Here is a 23,452-nt window from a genome sequence, read left to right on the forward strand (position 1 = left end):
ATGGTTGTGAATCCCTCGCAAAATACACTATATATACAAAAGTATGTGGACACCCCTTCAAATTAGTGGATTCGGCTATTTCAGCCACACCCGTAGCTGATGTGTATAAAATCGAGCAAACAGTCATTCAATCTCCATAGACAAACATTGGCAGTAGAATGGCCTTACTGAAGAGCTCAGTGACTTTCAACGTAGCACCGTCATAGGATGCTACCTTTCCAACAAGTCAGTTCGTCAAATTTCTGCCCTGTTAGAGCTGCCCCGGTCAACTTTAAGTGCACACAAGCCTAAGATCACCATGCACAATGCCAAGGGTCGGCTGGAGTGATGTAAAGCTGGCCGCCATTAGACTCTAGAGCAGAGGAAACGTGTTCTCTGGAGTGATGAATCACGCTTCACCATCTGGCAGTCCGACGGACGAATATGGGTTTGGCAAATGCCAGGAGAACACTACCTGCCTGTATGCATAGTGCCAATTGTAAAGTTTGGTGGAGGAGGAATAATGGTTGTTTTTAATGGGGCTGTTTTTCGTGGTTCGGGCTAGGCCCCTCAGTTCCAGTGAAGGGAAATCTTAACGGTACAGCATACAATGATATTCTAGACGATTCTGTGCTTCCAACTTTGTGACAACAGTTTGGACAAGGCACTTTCCTGTTTCAACATGACAATTCCCCCGTGCACAAAGCAAGGTCCAGACAGAAATGGTTTGTTGAGATCGGTGTGGAAGAACTTGACTGGCCTGCAAAGAGCCCTGACCTCAACCCCATTGAACACCTTGGGGATGAATTGGAACGCCGTCTGCGATCCAGGCTTAATCGCCCAACATCAGTGCCCGACCTCACTAATGCTCTTGTGGCTGAATGGAAGCAAGTCCCCGCAGCTATGTTCCAACATCTAGGGGAAAACCTTCCCAGAAGAGTGGAGGCTGTTATAGCAGCAAAGTTGTGACCAACACCATATTAATGCCCATGATTTTGGAATGACATGTAGTGTAGTTTGCATTAGGATTTGGCAAGTTAGAACCTGTGCCTAAAGATATTTAGGTTTGACATTGTTCATAGTATAACTGCCTTAATTTAGAGGGGCATTCCAAGCACGTCATGATGATTTTTGTTTTAGTAGTTTGAGATTATTGGATTGGTCCTAATATTACCCAACTTCTTCAAAATTATGTCATTTTCATTTATCTCTGCTCTAATGTCACCATGAGATCTCATTTTCCAGGTGGGCTGTAATATTGTATTTCTTTAGATGCTTATTTACTGAATTAGCTCTTGGTAACTTTCTTTGCTTTGGGCCACAGCAGCAATATGCAATGTCTTATGACTACAATTCTCTGATCACCAGACTTGGTTGTATTCGTGTCCTTTACAAATTGGTCATAGTGCTGTATCAAAGCATTTTAGGCACTTTATGAACAGCCTCCACTGAAAAACCCATGATTCAGTTCTTATACTTGAAAAAGAAAACACTGCGTAACCCTGCATAGTCTGCGTAACATCGCTGACATATTTCTGGTGTGGCATCAGGTAGTTACATAGATAGATAATGTGTTCTTTGTCACTAGAGGAACATAAAAGCATTACATATCAAAGGGAATATGTGGTTTAGAATATGTATATAATGGTCTTAGCAGTTTTGTTATATACACAAATCCCAATTTACATCCATATAGCACAAAGGGAATGTTCTTTACAAATTTCCTAGAAACTTGGTTTGATTTAATTGGGCATTTTAAGGTAGAACTTTGCATACATTTTACATACATTATAGACAAAACAGGTTTTTCTGGATATTTGTTTGCACTAAACTTTCACCCACATAATACAGTATATATAAAGGAGTCATTGAAAGGGAACAGAAGAAAACAGTATGAACCAGTGGCATGTTCACAAACCTGAGGAAACTGAATTGGTTGAATTGGTTATCTTTTGTAACCCTTTTGTAATGTTTTGTAAGGTTTGTGCTAGAAAAAAGACTGCATCAGAACGGCTTTGACATACGGTTTCTGGTTGATTTTCCTGTAACTTATCTGGGCCAAGCTCTGAGCAACATCAGTTATAAACAGAATGATAATTCAATAGATGTTGATGATGGAACAAAAATGGTTCCATTGTTTTTCATGAAAGGATTTCATTATTCAGTAGGTGATATTAACAAATCATTTGGTTCTTATCTTATCAGTAGTGTCATGATAGAACTCTTCCCTACCCTAATTGTATTTTTAACATTTAGGTATCAGTATGTGTATCAACATTTAGGGTAAACTATTAACTCCAAACTGCAGTTTGCCACTGCTCCTAGACTTATAGAAAAAGGCTCTATATTCAATTTGTAAGAAATAAGAAGCCAGAGCTAATATAAATGACTCTTTCTTGAAGAGTAGATTCTTGAAGATTCTTGAAGAATCTGGACAATCTAAAATATCTACAGTGCCTTCAGAAAGTATTCAGACCCCTTGACTTGTTACACATTTTGTTGTGTTACAGCCTGAATTCAAAATTGATTAAATTGATTTTTTTCTCACCCATCTACACACAATACCCCCTAATGACAAGGTGAAGACATGTTTTTAGAAATGTTTGCAAATGTATTGAAAATTAAATACAGAAATATGCATTTACATAAGTATTCACACCCCTGAGTCAATACATGTTAGAATCACCTACAGTGGGGAGAACAAGTATTTGATACACTGCCGATTTTGCAGGTTTTCCTACTTACAAAGCATGTAGAGGTCTGTCAACAAAATGTGGAAAAAGTTAAGGAGTGTGAATACTTTCTGAAGGCACTGTACCATTACAAATATTACTTTGATTATAACTCAAATCTGTCAAACAGTATTTTTCTTTGTCATGTAATTTCTTTGTTAGATTGTTGATATGGAAGTGCATAGAATTAGCAATTACAATCTGAAATTTAATAGGATCTCAATGCTGCAGTGTTTGATCTGATGCATTCTGGGATTTGTTTATTTATTTCTGATATTAAAAAAACATTACGGGAATTATTAATTATTATAAACAACCCACAACATGATCTTAGAATATTTCCAGACCACTGTAATTATTTAAAATAGTTTATAATGGTGGCAGTTGTGAAAAAAAGTCAATTGTTGGAAGAGTTGCAGAGTTAATTGAAAATAATGCCATTGTTGATTATATGCTTTTGTAATGACAATTCCCCCGTATGAATCTCAACTGCCCATGAGTCTCCCGGTCACGGCCGGCTGCGACAGAGCCTGGATTCGAACCAGGATCTAGTGGCACAGTTAGCACTGCGATGCAGTGCCTTAGACCACTGCGCCACTCAGGAGACTGCTGGCACAGACTGGAATATATTCCGGGATTCATCCGATGGCATTGAGGAGTTTACCACATCAGTCACCGGCTTCATTAATAAGTGCATCGACAAATTAATCACCACAGTGACCGTACGTACATATCCCAACCAGAAGCCATGGATTACAAGAAAATCCGCACTGAGCTAAAGGCTAGAGCTGCCACTTTCAAGGAGCGGGACACTAATCCGGACGCTTATAAGAAATCCTGCTACGCCTACCGACGAGCCATCAAACAGGCAAAGCGTCAATACAGGACTAAGATCAAATCCTACTACACTGACACTCATCAGATGTGGCAGGGCTTGCAAACTATCACGGACTACAAAGGGAAAACCAGCCGCGAACTGCCCAGTGACGCAAGCCTACCAGACGAGCCAAATGCCTTCTATGCTCGCTTCGAGGCTAGCAACGCTGAACAATACAAAAATGAAAACCTGTAATGTCTGGGCCTCCCGAGTGGCGCAGCAGTCTAAGGCACTGCATCACAGTACTAGAGGCGTCACTACAGACCCAGGTTCAATCCCGGGCTGTATCACAACCGGCCGTGATCAGGTGTCCCATAAGGCGGTGCACAATTGTCCGGGTTAGGGGAGGGTTTGGCCGGGGGGACTTTACATGGCTCATCGCACTCTAGCAACTCCTTGTGGCGGCCAGGCGCCTGCAGGCTGACCTCGTCGTCAGTTGAACGGTGTTTCCTCTGACACACTGGTGTGGCTGGCTTCTGGGTTAAGCGGGCGGGTGTTAAGAAGCGCGGTTTGGCGGGTCATGTTTCGGAGAATGCATGATTCGACTTTCGTCTCCGGAGCCCGTTGGGGAGTTGCAGCGATGAGACAAGATTGAAATTGGGGTCAAAATAAATAAATTTAGGCGTAAAAATGTGCTTAACAAATCACATAATAAGTTGCATGGACTCATTCTCTGTTCAATAAAAGTGGTTAACATGTCTGTACCCCACACATACAATTATCTGTAAGGTCCTCAATCAAGTAGTGAAATTCAAGCACAGATTCAACCATACAGACCAGGGAGGTTTTTCAATGCCTTGCAAAGAAGGCCACCAATTGGTTAAAAAAAAAAAAGCAGACGCTGAATATCACTTTGAGCATGGTGAAGTTATTAATTAGACTTTGGATGATGTATCAATACACCCAGTCACTACAAAGATACAGGTGTCCTTCCTAACTCAGTTGCCGTAGAGGAAGGAAACTGCTCAGGGATTTCACCATGAGGCCAATGGTAACTTTAACACAGTTACAGAGTTTAATGGCTGTGATATGAGAAAACTGAGGATAGATCAACAACATTGTAGGTACTCCACAATACTAACCTAAATGACAGAGTGAAAAGAAGGAAGCCTGTATAGAATACAAATACTCCAAAACATGCATCCTGTTTGCAACAAGGCACTTAGGTAATACTGCAAGAAATGTGGCAAAGAAATTAACTTTTGTCCTGAATACAAAGCGTTATGTTTGGGGCAAATACAACACAACACATCACTGAGTACCACTCTTCATATTTTCTAGCATGATTATGACTGCATAATGTTATGGGTATGCTTGTCATCAGCAAGGACTAGGAAGTTTTTTAGGATAAAAATAAATGGAATACACCAAAGCACAGTGGTGTGTTTGAAATTAGAAAATGCTCCGTTATTAAAATAAATAAATGTTTTGTTCCATGAAGTAATCCAACAATGTGTACGCCGTCATCTTGTCTACTTCAAATCTTCTCTCATTGATTGAGACAGGTACAGTGGGGAAAAAAAGTATTTAGTCAGCCACCAATTGTGCAAGTTCTCCACTTAAAAAGATGAGAGAGGCCTGTAATTTTCATCATAGGTACACGTCAACTATGCCAGACAAAATGAGAAATTTTTTCCAGAAAATCACATTGTAGGATTTTTTATGAATTTATTTGCAAATTATGGTGGAAAATAAGTATTTGGTCACCTACAAACAAGCAAGATTTCTGGCTCTCACAGACCTGTAACTTCTTCTTTAAGAGGCTCCTCTGTCCTCCACTCGTTACCTGTATTAATGGCACCTGTTTGAACTTGTTATCAGTATAAAAGACACCTGTCCACAACCTCAAACAGTCACACTCCAAACTCCACTATGGCCAAGACCAAAGAGCTGTCAAAGGACACCAGAAACAAAATTGTAGACCTGCACCAGGCTGGGAAGACTGAATCTGCAATAGGTAAGCAGCTTGGTTTGAAGAAATCAACTGTGGGAGCAATTATTAGGAAATGGAAGACATACCAGACCACTGATAATCTCCCTCGATCTGGGGCTCCACGCAAGATCTCACCCCGTGGGGTCAAAATGATCACAAGAACGGTGAGCAAAAATCCCAGAACTACACGGGGGGACCTAGTGAATGACCTGCAGAGAGCTGGGACCAAAGTAACAAAGCCTACCATCAGTAACACACTACGCCGCCAGGGACTCAAATCCTGCAGTGCCAGACGTGTCCCCCTGCTTAAGCCAGTACATGTCCAGGCCCGTCTGAAGTTTGTTAGAGTGGATTTGGATGATCCAGAAGAGGATTGGGAGAATGTCAAATGGTCAGATGAAACCAAAATATAACTTTTTGGTAAAAACTCAACTCGTCGTGTTTGGAGGACAAAGAATGCTGAGTTGCATCCAAAGAACACCATACCTAGTGTGAAGCATGGGGGTGGAAACATCATGCTTTGGGGCTGTTTTTCTGCAAAGGGACCAGGACGACTGATCCGTGTAAAGGAAAGAATGAATGGGGCCATTTATCGTGAGATTTTGGGTGAAAACCTCCTTCCATCAGCAAGGGCATTGAAGATGAAACGTGGCTGGGTCTTTCAGCATGACAATGATCCCAAACACACCGCCCAGGCAACGAAGGAGTGGCTTCGTAAGAAGCATTTCAAGGTCCTGGAGTGGCCTAGCCAGTCTCCAGATCTCAACCCCATAGAAAATCTTTGGAGGGAGTTGAAAGTCTGTGTTGCCCAGTGACAGCCCCAAAACATCACTGCTCTAGAGGAGATCTGCATGGAGGAATGGGCCAAAATACCAGCAACAGTGTGTGAAAACCTTGTGAAGACTTACATAAACGTTTGATTTGTGTCATTGCCAACAAAGGGTATATAACAAAGTATTGAGAAACTTTTGTTATTGACCAAATACTTATTTTCCACCATAATTTGCAAAGAAATTCATTAAAAATCCTACAATGTGATTTTCTGGAGAAAAAAAATCTCATTTTGTCTGTCATAGTTTTTTTTCTCATTTTGCCTGTCATAGTTGACGTGTACCTATGATGAGAATTACAGGCCTCTCTCATCTTTTTAAGTGGGAGAACTTGCACAATTGGTGGCTGACTAAATACTTTTTTTCCTCACTGTATGTCATCATGACATGTGGCACTTTGGGGTGGACCTACCTTTCTCAATCAATGAGAGAAGAAACAGACAATAGACAATATGGCGGCATACACATTGTTGGATTACTTCATAGAGCAAAAAAATCAAATATTTTTCTAAATTTAAACGCACCACATGCAACTGGACACAGACATTTTAGAAGACAAGTTAAGGTGGGTCGAAAATGTTCTATGCTACACCAAACAGAACCTAACCCATACCAAAAAAATATTTGGTTAAATCACATTATCTGGTTCAACAATCTGTAGCTAAAGTTCCTCATGAGATGTGTACAGGCCTCTCCATAGACCTTACAGGTGTGCCGTCCAGATTGTTACACCATGTAGCAAAAAGCAACTGTGCAATTCACCACATGGGCAGGGCCGGTTCTAGGCATAAGCGCGACATAAGCGGTTGCTTTTGGACCCCGGCCACTAGGGGGCCCCAACCCCCAAAAAAACACAAAATCAATATAAAATACAAATCTCTCTCTCTAAATATATATATACAGTGAGGGAAAAAAATATTTGATCCCCTGCTGATTTTGTACGTTTGCCCACTGACAAAGAAATGATCAGTCTATAATTTTAATGTTAGGTTTATTTGAACAGTGAGAGACAGAATAACAACAAAAAAATCCAGAAAAACGCATGTCAAAAATGTTATAAATTGATTTGCATTTGAATGAGGGAAATAAGTATTTGATCCCCTTTCAATCAGAAAGATTTCTGGCTCCCAGGTGTCTTTTATACAGGTAACGAGCTGAGATTAGGAGCACACTCTTAAAGGGAGTGCTCCTAATCTCATCTTGTTACCTGTATAAAAGACACCTGTCCACAGAAGCAATCAATCAATCAGATTCCAAACTCTCCACCATGGCCAAGACCAAAGAGCTCTCCAAGGATGTCAGGGACAAGATTGTAGACCTACACAAGGCTGGAATGGGCTACAAGAACATCGCCAAGCAGCTTGGTGAGAAGGTGACAACAGTTGGTGCGATTATTCACAAATGGAAGAAACACAAAATAACTGTCAATCTCCCTCGGCCTGGGGCTCCATGCAAGATCTCACCTCGTGGAGTTGCAATGATCATGAGAACGGTGAGGAATCAGCCCAGAACTACACAGGAGGATATTGTCAATGATCTCAAGGCAGCTGGGACCATAGTCACCAAAAAAACAATTGGTAACACACTACGCCTTGAAGGACTGAAATCCTGCAGTGCCCACAAGGTCCCCCTGCTCAAGAAAGCACATATACAGGGCCGTCTGAAGTTTGCCAATGAACATCTGAATGATTCAGAGGAGAACTGGGTGAAAGTGTTGTGGTCAGATGAGACCAAAATCGAGCTCTTTGGCATCAACTCAACTCACCGTGTTTGGAGGAGGAGGAATGCTGCCTATGACTCCAAGAACACCATCCCCACCGTCAAACATGGAGGTGGAAACATTATGCTTTGGGGGTGTTTTTCTGCTAAGGGGACAGGACAACTTCACCGCATCAAAGGGACGATGGACGGGGCCATGTACCGTCAAATCTTGGGTGAGAAACTCCTTCCCTCAGCCAGGTTATTGAACATGGGTCGTGGATGGGTATTCCAGCATGACAATGACCCAAAACACACAGCCAAGGCAACAAAGGAGTGGCTCAAGAAGAAGTACACTAAGGTCCTGGAGTGGCCTAGCCAGTCTCCAGACCTTAATCCCATAGAAAATATGTGGAGGGAGCTGAAGGTTCGAGTTGCCAAACGTCAGCCTCGAAACCTTAATGACTTGGAGAAGATTTGCAAAGAGGAGTGGAACAAAATCCCTCCTGAGATGTGTGCAAACCTGGTGGCCAACTACAAGAAACGTCTGACCTCTGTGATTGCCAACAAGGGTTTTGCCACCAAGTACTAAGTCATGTTTTTGCAGAAGGGTCAAATACTTATTTCCCTCATTTAAATGCAATTCAATTTATAACATTTTTGACATTTTTCTGGATTTATTTGTTGTTATTCTGTCTCTCACTGTTCAAATAAACCTACCATTAAAATTATAGACTGATCATGTCTTTGTCAGTGGGCAAACGTACAAAATCAGCAGGGGATCAAATACTTTTTTCCCTCACTTTATATATATATATATATATACACTATTCTTTTATTTTTTAGGAACTGCAATTTCGAAAGTTGCTTGTGCATCAGCAGTTTGTCTCTTGTTATATCAGTCACTGACAGTCACTCAATTAGCCATGTCAGCTAACAATTTTTAGACTGGTAGTTAGTCTAGCCAGCCATCTAAACTTGTATTAATCATGGCCAAATCCTGACCAGGGATGCAGGGCACGTGCCCTGGCTCCAGGGGTCCCCCATTGGTTTTGTTAGTCATTTCCACTCAGGTATCATATTAACATGGCATAAGTCATTCCAAAATGGGTAGGATTGCAGGAAATGAGCTGTAACTGAAATGTGTACAATTACACAAGGCCATTTTTTTTACAGAAAAATGGCCACATTTTCTCTACGCCCCATGGCAAAATTTGTAGAATTGCAGGAAATTAAAAAATCTCACTTAGAGCCCACAAAAGGCTAGGTCCGACCCTTCCAGTGTTGCCAACTTAGCAACTTTGTCGCTATATGTAACGAGTATTCATACCCCTCTAGCGACACATGTTCAAAAAAATCGACTAGCGACAAATCTAGCGACTTTTTCTGGTGTTATTGGAGACTTGGAGACTCTGACGTGAAAGCACGTATCGTTCTTACTCTTCTCAACGATCAGCGGGTGCTGCCGTAGGCCCCACCCCTGTCCCAAAGCACTCACAGGTGGCCCAGTCCTCGCGCAGCAGTCCCTCCCAGCTGCAGTCAGAGCAGGTGATGTTCACCCATCCGCGTCCAGACTGCAAATGAATCGCGCATGCGGAAAGCCGCTCCTGGCTGATCCCGCCCTGGCTTACATTCAGGGCGGGATGTAAATGTAAAATGTTCTTTGTCTAAAATAAATCACTGCACAAAAATAAATCACTGCATTTTACTCACACAGCCTCAGTCACTTACTCACCTCGTCCACTGTGTTTGTGCCTCTCTGTGACATAAGCTAAACATCTAGCTGGCTAGCTCATCATGTCTCAGTCTAAACTGTACACTCAAAAATACAGAAAGGAGTGGGAATCAAACCCTGAATTCAAAGGCTGGTTGAAGCCGTTTATTGGAGATGATACACAGGCATACTGCCTGTATTGTAAGGCTGATTTCTACGCCAAACTTAGTGATGTAAAAAAACACATGACAACTCAAAAACATACTCAAAAGGCAAAGCCTTATAACAGTTCCACCCAAAACAAGCTGCCATTTATGGTTTAAAAAATGTACTCTGCAAAAAAGGCTGAGGCCACCATGGCATTAGCTATCGCTGAACACTGTTCCATGCTGGCATGTGATCACATTGGAGAAGCATGTAGAGCTGCTTTCTCAGACTCCACTGCTGCTACCCACTTCAAAATGCACAGGACAAAGTGCACAGAAATGATTAATGGTGTTCTAGCGCCATACTTTCTGAAAAAGTTGGTCGCAGATGTGGGTGACCAACGTTTCAGCCTCCTCCTCGATGAGTCCACGGATGTAAGTGTTTCTAAGTACCTGGGGGTTGTGATAAGGTACTTTAGTGACACCAAGCAGACAATTGTATCAACATTTCTGGGGCATGTTGAGTTGGAGGGAGGCGATGCCAAATCTATAGCCCGTGCTGTTGTGGCTTTCCTTAGAACTGTTTTTCAGTGTCTCCAAAGCGCAGGGAGGCCTACAAGGCCATATATGAGACCATCAACTGTGGGGATAAACCTTTACAGATAACCAAGGTGTGTGCCACATGTTGGCTCTCCATTGAACCCACGGTTTCATGCATTTTGGACCAGTGGGAGGAGCTTAGGCTGCATTTCGCAGTCACCAAGTCCAATGAACACTGCTACATGGCTGAGGTTTTATACTCCATGTACAGTGATCCTCAAAACATATTGTAACTGACTTTTTTGAAGTCAGTGCTGGGTGAGGTACAGTTGGCCATCAAGGCTTTTGAGGGAGAGCAAGTAGATCCTCTTAAGCTACTTGACAGCTTGGTTAGCCTGATCAAGTCTGTGAGCAGCAGGGTGCTGAATCCACTGGCAAATGTTGATGTACTCAAAGGGCCAATAGATGGATACATCAGTCCCAAACCGTACCTTGGTTACCTTTTTGAGTCAAAGGCAGCTGAGCTCCACCTTGCACAAAACAATGTCCGAAAGCGATGTGTAGCCTTCACCATCTCACTCAATAATGAGTTGAGGGTGAGACTGCCGGACAACATCGAAGCATTGCAGTACATGTCAGTTTTCAATGTGGAGGAAACTCTAAAGCACAATAAGAGCCCTGAAGCAATAGAACAAATTACCAAGCTCCTTGGCTACTCCCCTGCAGAGATAGACAAGATTGTCCAGCAGTGGCGTGCCATCCATCTTAGTAAATGGAATGAGACAAAAAACACACTGGGCTTCTGGAGTGAGATTTGGAAGTTCAAGGATGCAGCTGATATCAACCCGTTTCAAGAACTTGCCATGGCTGCTGTGTCTGTGTTGTCCTTGCCACACTCGAATGCTGAAGTCGAGAGATTATTCAGCCAGATGAGTGTGGTAAAAAGCAAACGTAGAAATCGGATGTCCTTGCAGACCCTTAACTCCATCCTGTACATTCGATATGGACTGAAGCTGTCTGATGAGGCTTGCTATGAGCACCAGCTGCCTGATAATGTTTTGCAGCTTTTTGGCACATCAGCTGCTTACTCATTTAAGTCATCTCCCTCAGTTGCTGAACCTGCCATAGAGAGCCTTGACCAAAATGACGATGACCCACTCTTTCTGTGAGCCAGCACAGCCTGTGTGTGTGTGTGTGGAGGGGGGTCAAAAAAATAATAATAATAATGGATTAGGGCCAGACTAGTTACCATCATTTTCTCACATTGCCATTGACCGTTTTTTCTATTGTCTCTTTTTAGTCCATTTAGATTGTTAATTGTATACAAAAAAATGTTTAAAATGTTATGGTTAAAAATGTTAATGTTTTACTGTGACTTGTTGTAGGCTCCTAAGTGGACCATAAGGTTAAAAACCAAACCAAACTTAAGAAAACTAAACAAAAAAATATAAAAATATATAAAAAATTAAAAACTAAGTAACTCCGCCAGAGTGTCTCTTTTGGGTCACTTTTGCCAGTCCCAAGCCCGGATAAAGGAGGAGGTTTGGAATTGTGACATAAAAAAAAACAAGAATCGACAGAAGAAAGTTCATTTGTAGTTCTAAACATATTTAGGGTGTTTTTTATTCACTTTTTGTCTCTCCCACGAGGTTATTCCCCTCTCCTACAGCTTCCATCACAATTACATGCACATTGCCAATTATGCAAATTAGGTGATTACGTCATTTAGCGACTTCTAGCGACTTTTAGGACAGCCAATAGCTACTTTCCTTACTGAGGAGTTGGCAACACTGCCGACCCTTCATATGGGTCTCGAACCTGTGCAATTTGCTAACCACTTTTCCTGTTAAGGAGATTGTAACGAGCCCATAGGTATGCATGGGTTGTTACAGTATTGTCTGAAATACAGAGGTCCACAAATCATGAAAGATATTGCTTTACTGCAGCAATATGCTATAGACACTCACCCTGTCTATTCCTCAATTTATCTCACAATATAGTTTCGAGAAGAATATTACACAAATCACATAAGGACTATAATCCAATGCATTGCAAAACCGTGAGGACATTCTCCAGACAACTCTGAAGTGTACGACACACGTCCCATTTTTTTATTTTATGCTTCCGCCCCTTTAACTATAAATTGCCAGTGAGCCCATTGTGCGGAGGGATCTGATACGGACTACACCCAGGCGCTGCATGATTACATGGGCTTTCTTTCCTGCCCGAGCCAAGACGTGTGTCAACGTCGAAGTGGGGGTAGCTAGAATTGGAGACACTAAATTGACCCGTAAGCAGTGCAACATTGGCTGTAAAGGTCTTATCCTAGAAACTACATTTCTGAGTGCATAGGGAGCTGTATATTCTAACTTTCAAAAATGTCTTGGCAAAGCTACGTGGATAACCTGATGGCCGACGGCAGCTGTCAGGATTCCGCCATTGTTGGGTATACGGACGCCAAATACGTTTGGGCAGCACATGCCGGTGGTACTTTTAACAACATAACGGTAAGAAATGAAAGGGAAACTATTTTTTAATGAATGCCACTATGTGGATCTTTGTATGAATCAGAATGAATGCTGCCTGTGATAATCACAACCTCGCCGGACCTAGCTTAAGGAAAGGGTTAACTTGCTACCTAGTGTTAGCCAGTTAACTAGCAGCCAGCTACCGTAAGCTAGCTAGCTTCACCGCCTATCCCCGTTTGGCCAGCAAAATCGTTAAGTTAGCAAGCTAGTATGCTATTGCTAACGTGAAATTGGTACACTACGACTTGTTCGCCAATAATATCAAACTCAAACTAATGTGAATTTAACCAGGCAACTACTCGAATGCCAATTATGCAACACTTGCTGGCTGCTAACAATGTTAGCTAGAGTTATGTACTAGCAGTCTGATTAGCCTAACTGGCTAAATGTCATGCTGGAACTTGCTTACCAACGTTAGACACAATGAATGAGTGTCGTGGTCTGAAGCTAGCTAGCTAACGTCAGCCATATATTATTCGACTCACTACGAGGCTAACTTAGCCATTAGCCAACTAACGTTTGTTGGCTAGCTATGTGAATTGGAAAGTCAACACTTGTCTTGCCAACGTTTGCTAGCGTCCTCAACTGTTTATTCTATACGGGTATGCTAGCTAACGTTAGTTGCTAACTAGTAGTTAAGTTATTGTGGCTAGTAGCCAAGTTGGCTACCTAATGTTTCAAATTGGAGACGCTAGCCAATGATTGTGCATATATTCCGACATTTTATGTTAGCTATCTAGCTAGTTGGATAAGTAAATGTGGTTGGTAGGTAGATATTAGCTTATGTTAGTTAGCTGAAGAAAGAACGCTTTAACGTTTTGCTCAAGTCAGGACCTAGCTTGGCTTGTTGCTGCCCAAGATGGCTGCTCCCCATGTCTTCCACAATGGGTAAGCTTGCTAACTACCTAGATTAGTTTGCAACTAGCTATTGCATTTTGAATTTAGACTCGCTATGCTAAGTGCTGTACTACTTGCACATTATTCCCCAGGTATAATCAAACCAACTGGTAATTGTAACTCCAATTTGTAAGTCGCTCTGGATAAGAGCGTCTGCTAAATGACGTAAATGTAATTCGGCATGTGTTCAAAACAGTGGAGGCTCCTCAGAGGAAGGGAAGGACCATCCTCAGTGAATTTCTAAAAAATAGTAAAACATTGAAGTTATCATTTTTAGCTAAAACTATAAATATATCCACATGTCACCATAATTGAATAAAACACACTGTAGGGTAGCACCATGGTGTAGCTGGAGGACAGCTAGCTTCTGTCCTCCTCTGGGTACATTGACTTAATACAAAACCTAGGAGGCTCATGGTTCTCACCCCCTTCCATAGACTTACACAGTAATTATGACAACTTCCGAAGGACGTCCTCCAACCTATCAGAGCGCTTGCAGCATGAACTGATATGTTGTCCACCCAATCAAAGGATCAGATAATGAATGTAGTACTGAAAGTGTAAGCTACAGCTAGCACTGCACAGTGCATAAAATATGGTGAGTAGTTGAATTAAAGGAGGAGAAAGACAATAGTTGAACAGTTTTTAACCAATTAATTTCTTAAATGAAGAGGGTTGTATTTTGTATTTATTTTTTTCACTTACACTTAGCTAGCCAATGCAGCAAGCTAGTTTAGCCTACTCAAACATAGGGATGCTATGTTAGCTAGCTGGCTATGACTATCCAACACAATGCTGGAACTCTTCCAAGTCAAGGTAAGCTTTTGGTTTTACGAATGTATTGCCACCGGGCCCTGCTGGTGTAACTGCTAAACTGCTTACTGACTGCATACTGTAACGTTACTGCATTATTGTAGTTGGTTTACTAACACGTTACTTCTATTAGCTATGTTGACATTGACGTTACTTTAGCTAATATGGTGACAACGTAGGCTGTGTGTAGTGGTTATATGGTTTGCCTTGGAAAGTTTTTTTTTCCGCCTGGTCACATACAGCTCATGTGTTGTGCATTTGAAGTCCACAAGCAAAGGTGAAAGGGGAGCACATATATTTAAGAAGGAATACAACGTGGCTGCTATGAAAGTGAACTGTGATCAAGGGTGTAGTCATAAATGGAAGCAAACAAAACTGAGATAAATATACTGGAACTGTTGGACTAATGATTGCACCCTAGATTAACTAGATGCAGGCAAGAGTGTGGAAGGCAGTATTTAACCTGTGTGCAGCTTCGTTATAAACTTTCATTCATAGGCTAGGTTGTAGCAACCTCATGATGGGTGTAGGGAAAACTCGAGTATCATGTAGTAGCCTAAACCTATCGATGTTACATTGAACTGGGTGAATGGAATATGACTGACAGTCCTACAATATGCTGTAATAGAAATATGGACATGCCCATGAGAGAGAATTATTCCTCCCTCATCTTAAACGGCACTGACCACCACTGGTTCAAAAGTACCATTCATACTCCCCTTCAAACTTGATAAATTAACAAGCAATATCGGCAAACATGAACACGCCTGTGATTTACCACAGCTGTGTGTGATGTCAGGGTGGTTTAGAATTGTACAAAAAAGAACTATTGCCTGCTCTATTTATTTATTCATTAAAAAAAAATCCCCCTTCCAGTGGTGCCACACCCACCAATATGAGCACGCTTTGACAAAGACAGATTGAGGTTGAAAAGCATCAGCTTTCTTACATTATTAAAAGATCACTTGTGCATTAGAATACTTCTGTTGTGCTCTTTTTCGGGAGATGCCATCACCCTTTGTTGAAATATGACTTAAATCCATATGAGCACCCCATTCAATTGAAGCCTTTAGTAGCGCCAGCATTTCTAAACTTACCATGTCCACTTTTGAGTCTGCATTAACTTTCTATATGTACTTCCACTGTTTTTCAGCCTCAAGAAATTGATGTCCTCATTGGAAAGGACAGGACTAACTTCTTCACCAACGGCATGGCCTTGGGTTCAAAGAAGTGCTCGGTCATCAGAGACAGCCTCCATAGTGAAGGGGACTGGACAATGGACATCAGGACAAAGAGTCAAGGAGGAGAGCCAACATACAACATTACTGTAGGCAAAGCTGGCAAAGGTAAAGGGGGACCACTTTTTATAGTGGTAAACAAAATATTTTAGTGATTGCAACATTGTAGGATGTATCTAGGGCTATAACATACTCAAGTTGTCTTTAGTCAATGCAAGCAGATTGTTGGTGATTATTTATTCTCTAATGCACTCTGTTCCCATATTAGTATATGCAGTTTTTTTGTTGAAAAACAATACAGCAGAATATATTATTGTTAGTCTGAGCATGTAAAATTGCAGAGGAAAATTTGCATTTGTTCCATCAATTTAGACAATGGGTACAATTGTAAAGTATGACATTGCTGTGGCTTTCAGATGGAAATCTGAGAACTGTTACATTTCCTCACTGGTCGGATGTCCATTGAGGAAAAGTTGATGTTACTTCCTCGGATCCATACTTTGTATGAGAGAAATGCTAGTTGTGAATTAGGCTTCATTCTATTTAGTGTATTGAATTGAGATAAGAAATGGCATGAGAAAATAAACAAGAAGCCAAGGTTTACCTACTAAGTCAATCTGCTTTTGTGGTCCTTAAGGCTCGTGCACATCGCACCGAATGTGAATCTAGCGTTCGTATGCCGAACGTTGTGTGCGCTGTGTTTTATGGACCACCTGCTGTAGATATCTGACTGCTGACATTTTTCACAGATTCTACATGTAAAATCGGTGCGCACTCAGCTCACAAATTACTTTGAGGCGCTAAGTACTCTTGGCCTGCTATTGGTGTGTCTGAGCCCTTACTCTGACCGTCTGTCTTCACCTGAGTCTAATCAACAACTCTGATGGTCTTTACCTTTCATGATTATTTTCTTAAGCTGTACCTTAACTATTGTGTGGTTGTCAACCTCACTAACATTTTAGCTGCATGCTTTGGGTAGTCTAACGCCTACATTATTCCTAGCCCTCTTGTCTCCTTGGACAGTAGCCTACAATGTCTCTTCACATTTTGGCACACTAGACTTGTATGCAAGCAATATGGGTCTGTAGCCTAAATTTGGATAAACTAGCAGTCCATGGACTTCCATTTTCAAGTCTGTCTGTCACGTTTCATATGCTACGTGCATATATAATATTCTGGCTCATGTTTTTGGGTAAGACGTTGGCAAGTATTATGAAGAGAAATGGTAGGTGGCTGTCCAATCTCCCTGTGACACTTTGCCTCTAACGTCACTAATAACCCTGACTCAGATGCCAGTGAAGAAGTGGCTCTAAAAACATACCACACACATCCCTCACCCATTTCTCTTCAGATGGAAGGTCCCATATATATGCATGTAGTAAATCAGCTGGTCTGTGGAGTGGTTTTGATGACCCCTGCTAAAAGTAGCCTAATAAACTAGAGATTATATGAGCCTGGCCTGAGCCTCACTTTGCATGCACTCCTAAGGGGCAGAAATATTTTTGACATACCTTTTTTTATTTTTTGTCAATTTTGCTTTTACCTGGTGTCTGTACAGTTGAACAGCTTCTAAAACATTTAACGTCAACATTTGCAAGTGCGCATTGAACTTGTATGCAAGTATTCAGTGGACTTGTGAAGGATAGGCTATTCTCTGAAGTTACTGTCTACTTGATTTAATGTAAGGCTTCAGAGCTTATAGTAAACACTTATTTACTCCTACAAAAAGGATAAATCATACCATAATAGTTGGCTGTAGTATTGTAGGTGTTTTGACCACTGACAGAGGTTTTATGGGTATTTTCCTCCATGCATGCTCTTCCTTGTAACACATGCGAAACAAGTAGCCATAACTTTAACTTCAATAATGCCAACTGTACACTTCCATATAATGACTTACCTTTTCTTCTCTTGACTGCCTTTCCTTAATCCTCTTTCACCTCTAAACTTTCCCTTTTCCTTTCTTCTCTTTCAGTCTTGGTTCTTGTAATGGGCAAAGAAGGGGTCCACGGAGGCGGATTGAATAAGAAGGCATACTCAATGGCAAAATACTTGAGGGATTCAGGGTTCTAGTGTCACCAAGCTTGCTTAGTTAAAATTGAGGGACAAAAGGAAGAGAATAAATATTGCTGTTAAGATTTCTCCTGCAAGCAGTCAAATGTCGTGGAAACTTTGATAGCAATGAAGAGTAGTGGTGGTAACATCCTATGTCACCTTTATCCCCACTCTTAGTGGGGAAAAATACTATTTACAATTTTGTTCGTTTTTCCTTTTGTTTCCTTGTGTGCTCCAGCATTGGTTTTAGTCATGGGAAAGGAAGGGGTCCATGGCGGACAGCTCAACAAGAAAGCATTTACCATGGCTGAGTACCTGAGGAAGTCTGGATATTGAAGCAGCCTCTACCCATCCATCTTACTCACCTCCATTGTGTTGACAGTACTTTGAGGATTAGTTAGCAGACACATTGTTACTCTTCCCCCAGTTCTATTTTTCTGTACACCCTTTATTAGTTTTATTTTTTATGTTAATTCATGTTTTTTTTCTCCCATCTCCTCCCCATACTTTTCTCAGAGTGTTAACACTATGTACTGTTTCTGACACTAGAGTAAGAAGAGCGTGTTCATCAGAAATGGTTAATCTATATTTACCAAAATAAATGAGAATTGTAATTAAATTGTATACCAAATTTGGACTTGGCTTGTATAAACAAATACGTAGCAATTGGAAAATGACAAGAGGAAGCACACCTTAAATGGCTGCGTCATTCGATGGTGCAGATAGTTTTGCATATGACAATGCATTTTGAAGAGATGACCGTCTGGTGTAGTCTTCCTTTCCTCAGCATGTCAGGGTTTGAAAGTTGCATGCATATCTTTTAGTATACAGAACTTCTCTTTCCTTGCCCTTCCCAAACCTTTATATTCCATCCAGAAATGTTATTTTCATTCAGACCTCTGTTTTCTTGCTTTGTCATTTGATACATGCATCATTAAGGTAAATATTTTCTCCAGCAAAATCCTCTATACATACACTTCTTGAAACCCCTCCAGCTGAGTCATCCCACCTTTTTATTTTTTAGGTTGCATTATCTTCCACCAAATGCTTTTGCTGTTGTATCTTCAATGTGGTGTTGGAATATTGTTTGAGTGTAATGGCAGATAAGATCAGCATTGCTGAGGTTTTTTTTTTATTCCTCCCATGAACCTTCAATACGTCTTGAAGTCCCCATGGACATTCCATCTTTGCAATAGCTCAGGCACATATCTATGATCTACCAGCTCCTGCAATTTTTCACGCTGCTGACATTGCGCAGTGTATCGTCCCTACAAACCATGTTTTGGCAAGTTCTTTTTCATAGGACCAAATAGGGTGTTAGGGTGATTTTCAGAATAGCTTCAAACCATTGTGAAAGATGATTGTTGGCCTCATTTGTTTGACTAAGTCAGTAGACACTACTTCAGATGGCTGTAAAACACTTACTGCTTCTTTAGATTACTTTGAAACGAATTGATTTACTGCTAGTTTGTCGTTAACAGATGAAATCGCAGTCTCATTTGACAACTGGTAACAAGAGTATTCTAAGTGAATGACTAAACCCAAGCTCTGCTGTCAACAAACTCTTTGAATGAATTGCCTTGTGCTCTACTCATCAAAGATGTATCAGCAACTGTCAGTGCAGTACCTAACAGTATATTAAAAACAATTGAAAGTGTTTACACTAAATTGATGGAAAATGGTGTTGGTTGGAATAAAAACACTAATGAGTTGTCTTGTGAAAACTTTCTAAGAAAACGATCCTGTGCCATAACATAGATCTGATCTGTTGCTGCTGCTGAGGTTAGATTTCTGACTTCTGCCCCAGCAGGGACCATGGCACTTTTCCTTCGGTAAAGGCTTTGTGGAATATGTACAGAACTAAAACTAATTACTCACTGATTTGTGCTTTTCTTTCCCTTATGCATTTGGATTCAGTCAAAAAAATGTAATATGCATTTTCAAAAATGTTTTGGGGAAAATGCCATAAATTGATAAATCACCTTGTTTACAGACAGATCAAATAAAAGTTATTCCAACCAGAACTGTAAATGTGTTCTTGCTTTATTACCTGAATTCTGTTGGTGTTGGATTAAAACTGATCTTTATGGTAAAAGTGCTGCAATAGAGATGTGGGGAAACATGCAGGACACCTTACAATATATCCTGCATTTACACAGGCAGCCCTATTCTGATCTTATTCCACTAATTGGTATTTTGACCAGATAAGCTATTTTGCCAATAATTGGGCAAGCGATCAGAATTGGGTTGCCTGTGTAAACACAGCCTGAGAGGATTTTTATCTGTGAAAGCAATATTGGTTATGGCTGTCACGCAGGCTGCGTTTACACAGGCAGCCTAATTCTGAATTTTATTTCCACAAATTGGTCTTTACCAACAAACAAAAAATTCACATCCGGATATGTTTCAGAGCTGAGGGGTATATTGTGATTGAAGCTAAATCTACTTGGGGTTTTCTAAAGCTAGCCAACTTCAGTCAGTTTCACATTCCAGCTCAGGGTTTATCTGCACTACGACCATGGATATTAGGCTAAGTAGCAGGTTTGTAATTGTGCGTGCATTTCGCACGTGGCTAGTCAAACGCCAAAGTTTTCATTGAGACAATGCTGAAATATCAATCAATGGGCGAGTCAGTGCCACATTTTAATTTGTGCTGAAATCAAAACTAAATAAAAGTTATCTTGCAAATTCTGCAGGTTATGGTGTAAAATAGGCTTGTTGAAGTGCTGTCTTTTTTTATTGATTAACGTTAATGACGTCTTTGGTGTGCTTATCAATGCACAAGCACCTTTTACAATGCCTGAAGTTTCAAATACGATAGGTATTTTAACATTATAAAAAAACAAAAAAACATTTGATTAATAAAATATTGAATCAGTCTAACTCAAATGAAGGGGATGATAACGCAATATTTGCGAGAAGGAGGGAATCTGATTTCATTGGTCCTCAACTCGCAGCTCAGACACTTCATTCAGGATAAAGCCTGCCCAGGAGCAGGTTGGTTCAGAGGATGCGTTGCCATATAAATTTACCTTGCTAAAAGGTGAGCCACTTTCGTGGTACTGGCTATCCCGTTGTTGAACTCAGTTGACCAAAGTTACCTCGCTAACTCCTCAAACCACGTACTTCGAATAGGGTCCTGATCTGATTGGTCAAAAGACCAATTAGTGAAACAAATATCAGAATTGGTCTGCCTGTCTAAATGCATCCTTTGATGTCCACAAATGTGTAGGGTCTATTCGGGGTTGAGCTAATGTCTTCTAGTAGTGAAATTTAGCACATAATGACCGTTGATGGAAAGAAACACTAATTGAGAATAGGCGCATATCATCATAGTTGCTTTCACTTGGGTGCAACGTTCAGATAGAAATGTAGGCTGTACTGTAGGTAAGACATGCCTCATGTAGAATAGGGAATTTCAGCTATATACAACAAATTCACCCTTCTGAACGTGACACGGGTCATTTGATTAGAGACACATGTGAATGGGAGTTCTGAAGTCTGGTCGGTAAACATCTTCTGCCCACAAGTAACCTTACAGCTGTATAAACCCAGAATCTGCTGACAGTGACCACCTTTACATGCACACCAATGTCCCGTTATTAATCGGGATACTCAAGTATTCCGTTTTTGAGCTGATGCATATAAACATCCTATCACCGTTTACAATGACCAGAAAAAAACTTGTATCCTGGTTATGAGAAACCCAGATAAGATGCCTGGGATATGCTGATCTTAGATGGGATACTGTGGCATCCTGTTAACTGTTGTTTTTCGCGGTCTGCGCATACTCAGGTTCACATATCATGGGTGTTGTGTGATGGTTTTAATCGGAATCTCAAACCAATCACTTAAAAAAGGAGGCTCTACCTGCACAGTTAGATCCACCATAATAATTCCATAACTTATTTTGCTGATACACTCTACTGGACCTTATAACCTGCTGGTTTAGGCTACTTTCACCACTAATTTAGATATGTTTCTGTTTATAATTTCCGACATTTGGTAGGCCATTTGTTTGTCAACTATAGGTTGATACATGCAGCTTCTCTTCTGTCATAACTTCTTGAAATGGCCTAGAAAACCAAGTAAAGTAGTGCTCACAAGAATGTCTTACATCAATAGAATGAATGCATTCGTAATATAGTTAACGTTGGTAAAGTTGTCTGTATAGTTTAGGGACTGGGGAGAAAACCAAATAACTCCAAAACAGTGGAAAGATTGTTCCTGTGCAAAATGTCCAAATGTCATCAAGTTTGACAGGTTTTAAGAAAATGAAAAGCTGAGAATACATTTTACAAATGTATTGAAAATTAAATACAAAATATCCGATTTACATAAGTATTCACACCCCTCAATACCTTGTAGAAGCACCTTTGGCAGCGATTACAGCTGTGAGTCTTTTCTGGGTAAGTCTCTAAGTGCTTTCCACACCTGGATTGTGCAACATTTGCCCATTATTCTTATCAAAATTATTCAAGCTCTGTCAAATTAGTTGTTGATCATTGCTAGACAGCCATTTTCATGTCTTGCCATAGATTTTCAAGCAGATTTAAGTCAAAACTGTAACTCGGACACTCAGGAACATTCACTGTCTTCTTGGTAAGCAATTCGTGTAGATTTGGCCTTGTGTTTTAGGTTATTGTCCTGCTGAAAGGTGAATTCATCTCCCAGTGTCTGGTGGAAAGCAGACTGAACAAGATTTTCCTCTAGGATTTTGCCTGTGCTTAGCTCCATTCTGTTAATTTTTATCCTGAAAAGCTCCCCAGTCCTTAACGATTACAAGCATACCCATAACATGATACAGCCACCACTATGCTTGAAAATATGAAGTGGTATTCAGTAATGTGTTGTATTGGATGTGCCTCAAACATAACGCTTTGTATTCAGGACAAAAAGTTAATTGTTTGGCAAATGTTTTGATGTATTACTTTAGTGCCTTGTTGCAAACACAATGCATGTTTTGGAATAGTTTCATTCTGTACAGGCTTCCTTCTTTTCACTCTTGTCAATTAGGTTAGTATTGTGGAGTAACTTAAATGTTGTTGATCCATCCTCAGTTTGCTCCTATCACAGCCATTAAACTCTATAACTGTTTTAAAGTCACCATTGGCCTCATGGTGAAATCCATCAGCGGTTTCCTTCCAAATATGTTTTTGAGGATAAGCCTAAATCAATTACGGGCACGGTTGACCACCCTCCTCCCTCCCGGCACTCATCCTTCTGGCATTTCTTCATGTTCTTCTTCAGAAAGTGTTTCAGTTCGTCCTTTTAATGGCACATGTTCAAAGTGGATGGCCCTTGATAATGTCTCTCACCGCCACTGTCCTTTACAGTCCATTATGTCTTTTCCATTTTCCTACCAGTACACCAGCAGCATGAGAGAAGTTTGGATGGGATCTCTCTCCATGCTCACTCCACGTGGACTCATGTCGCACTCCTGAGAGAAAATGCATGAGAGAAAAGGCAGTG

The 23,452-nt window shown here is 40.8% G+C and overlaps 1 protein-coding gene across 3 annotated transcripts; it reads left to right on the forward strand.

Annotated features, from left to right (window-relative positions):
- Positions 1–12,606: 12,606 nt before the first annotated feature.
- On the forward strand, positions 12,607–20,004 carry LOC311099269 (profilin-2-like). Of its 3 annotated transcripts, XM_084139973.1 has the most exons (4): positions 12,640–12,739; positions 12,842–12,956; positions 15,841–16,033; positions 18,219–20,004. In XM_084139973.1, exons 2-4 carry the CDS (start codon positions 12,858–12,860, stop codon positions 18,314–18,316), a joined length of 390 nt encoding a protein of 129 aa, XP_083996099.1. In that variant the 5' UTR covers positions 12,640–12,739; positions 12,842–12,857; the 3' UTR covers positions 18,317–20,004. The 3 variants fall into 3 exon arrangements, with proteins under 3 accessions (XP_083996097.1, XP_083996099.1, XP_083996098.1); XM_084139971.1 differs by having other exon boundaries at positions 12,607–12,956; XM_084139972.1 differs by having other exon boundaries at positions 12,655–12,956; positions 17,901–20,004.
- Positions 20,005–23,452: the final 3,448 nt, after the last annotated feature.

The sequence above is a fragment of the Coregonus lavaretus genome, assembly GCF_964263955.1.
Source record: "Coregonus lavaretus genome assembly, chromosome: 23".
Taxonomy (NCBI): Eukaryota; Metazoa; Chordata; class Actinopteri; order Salmoniformes; family Salmonidae; genus Coregonus; species Coregonus lavaretus.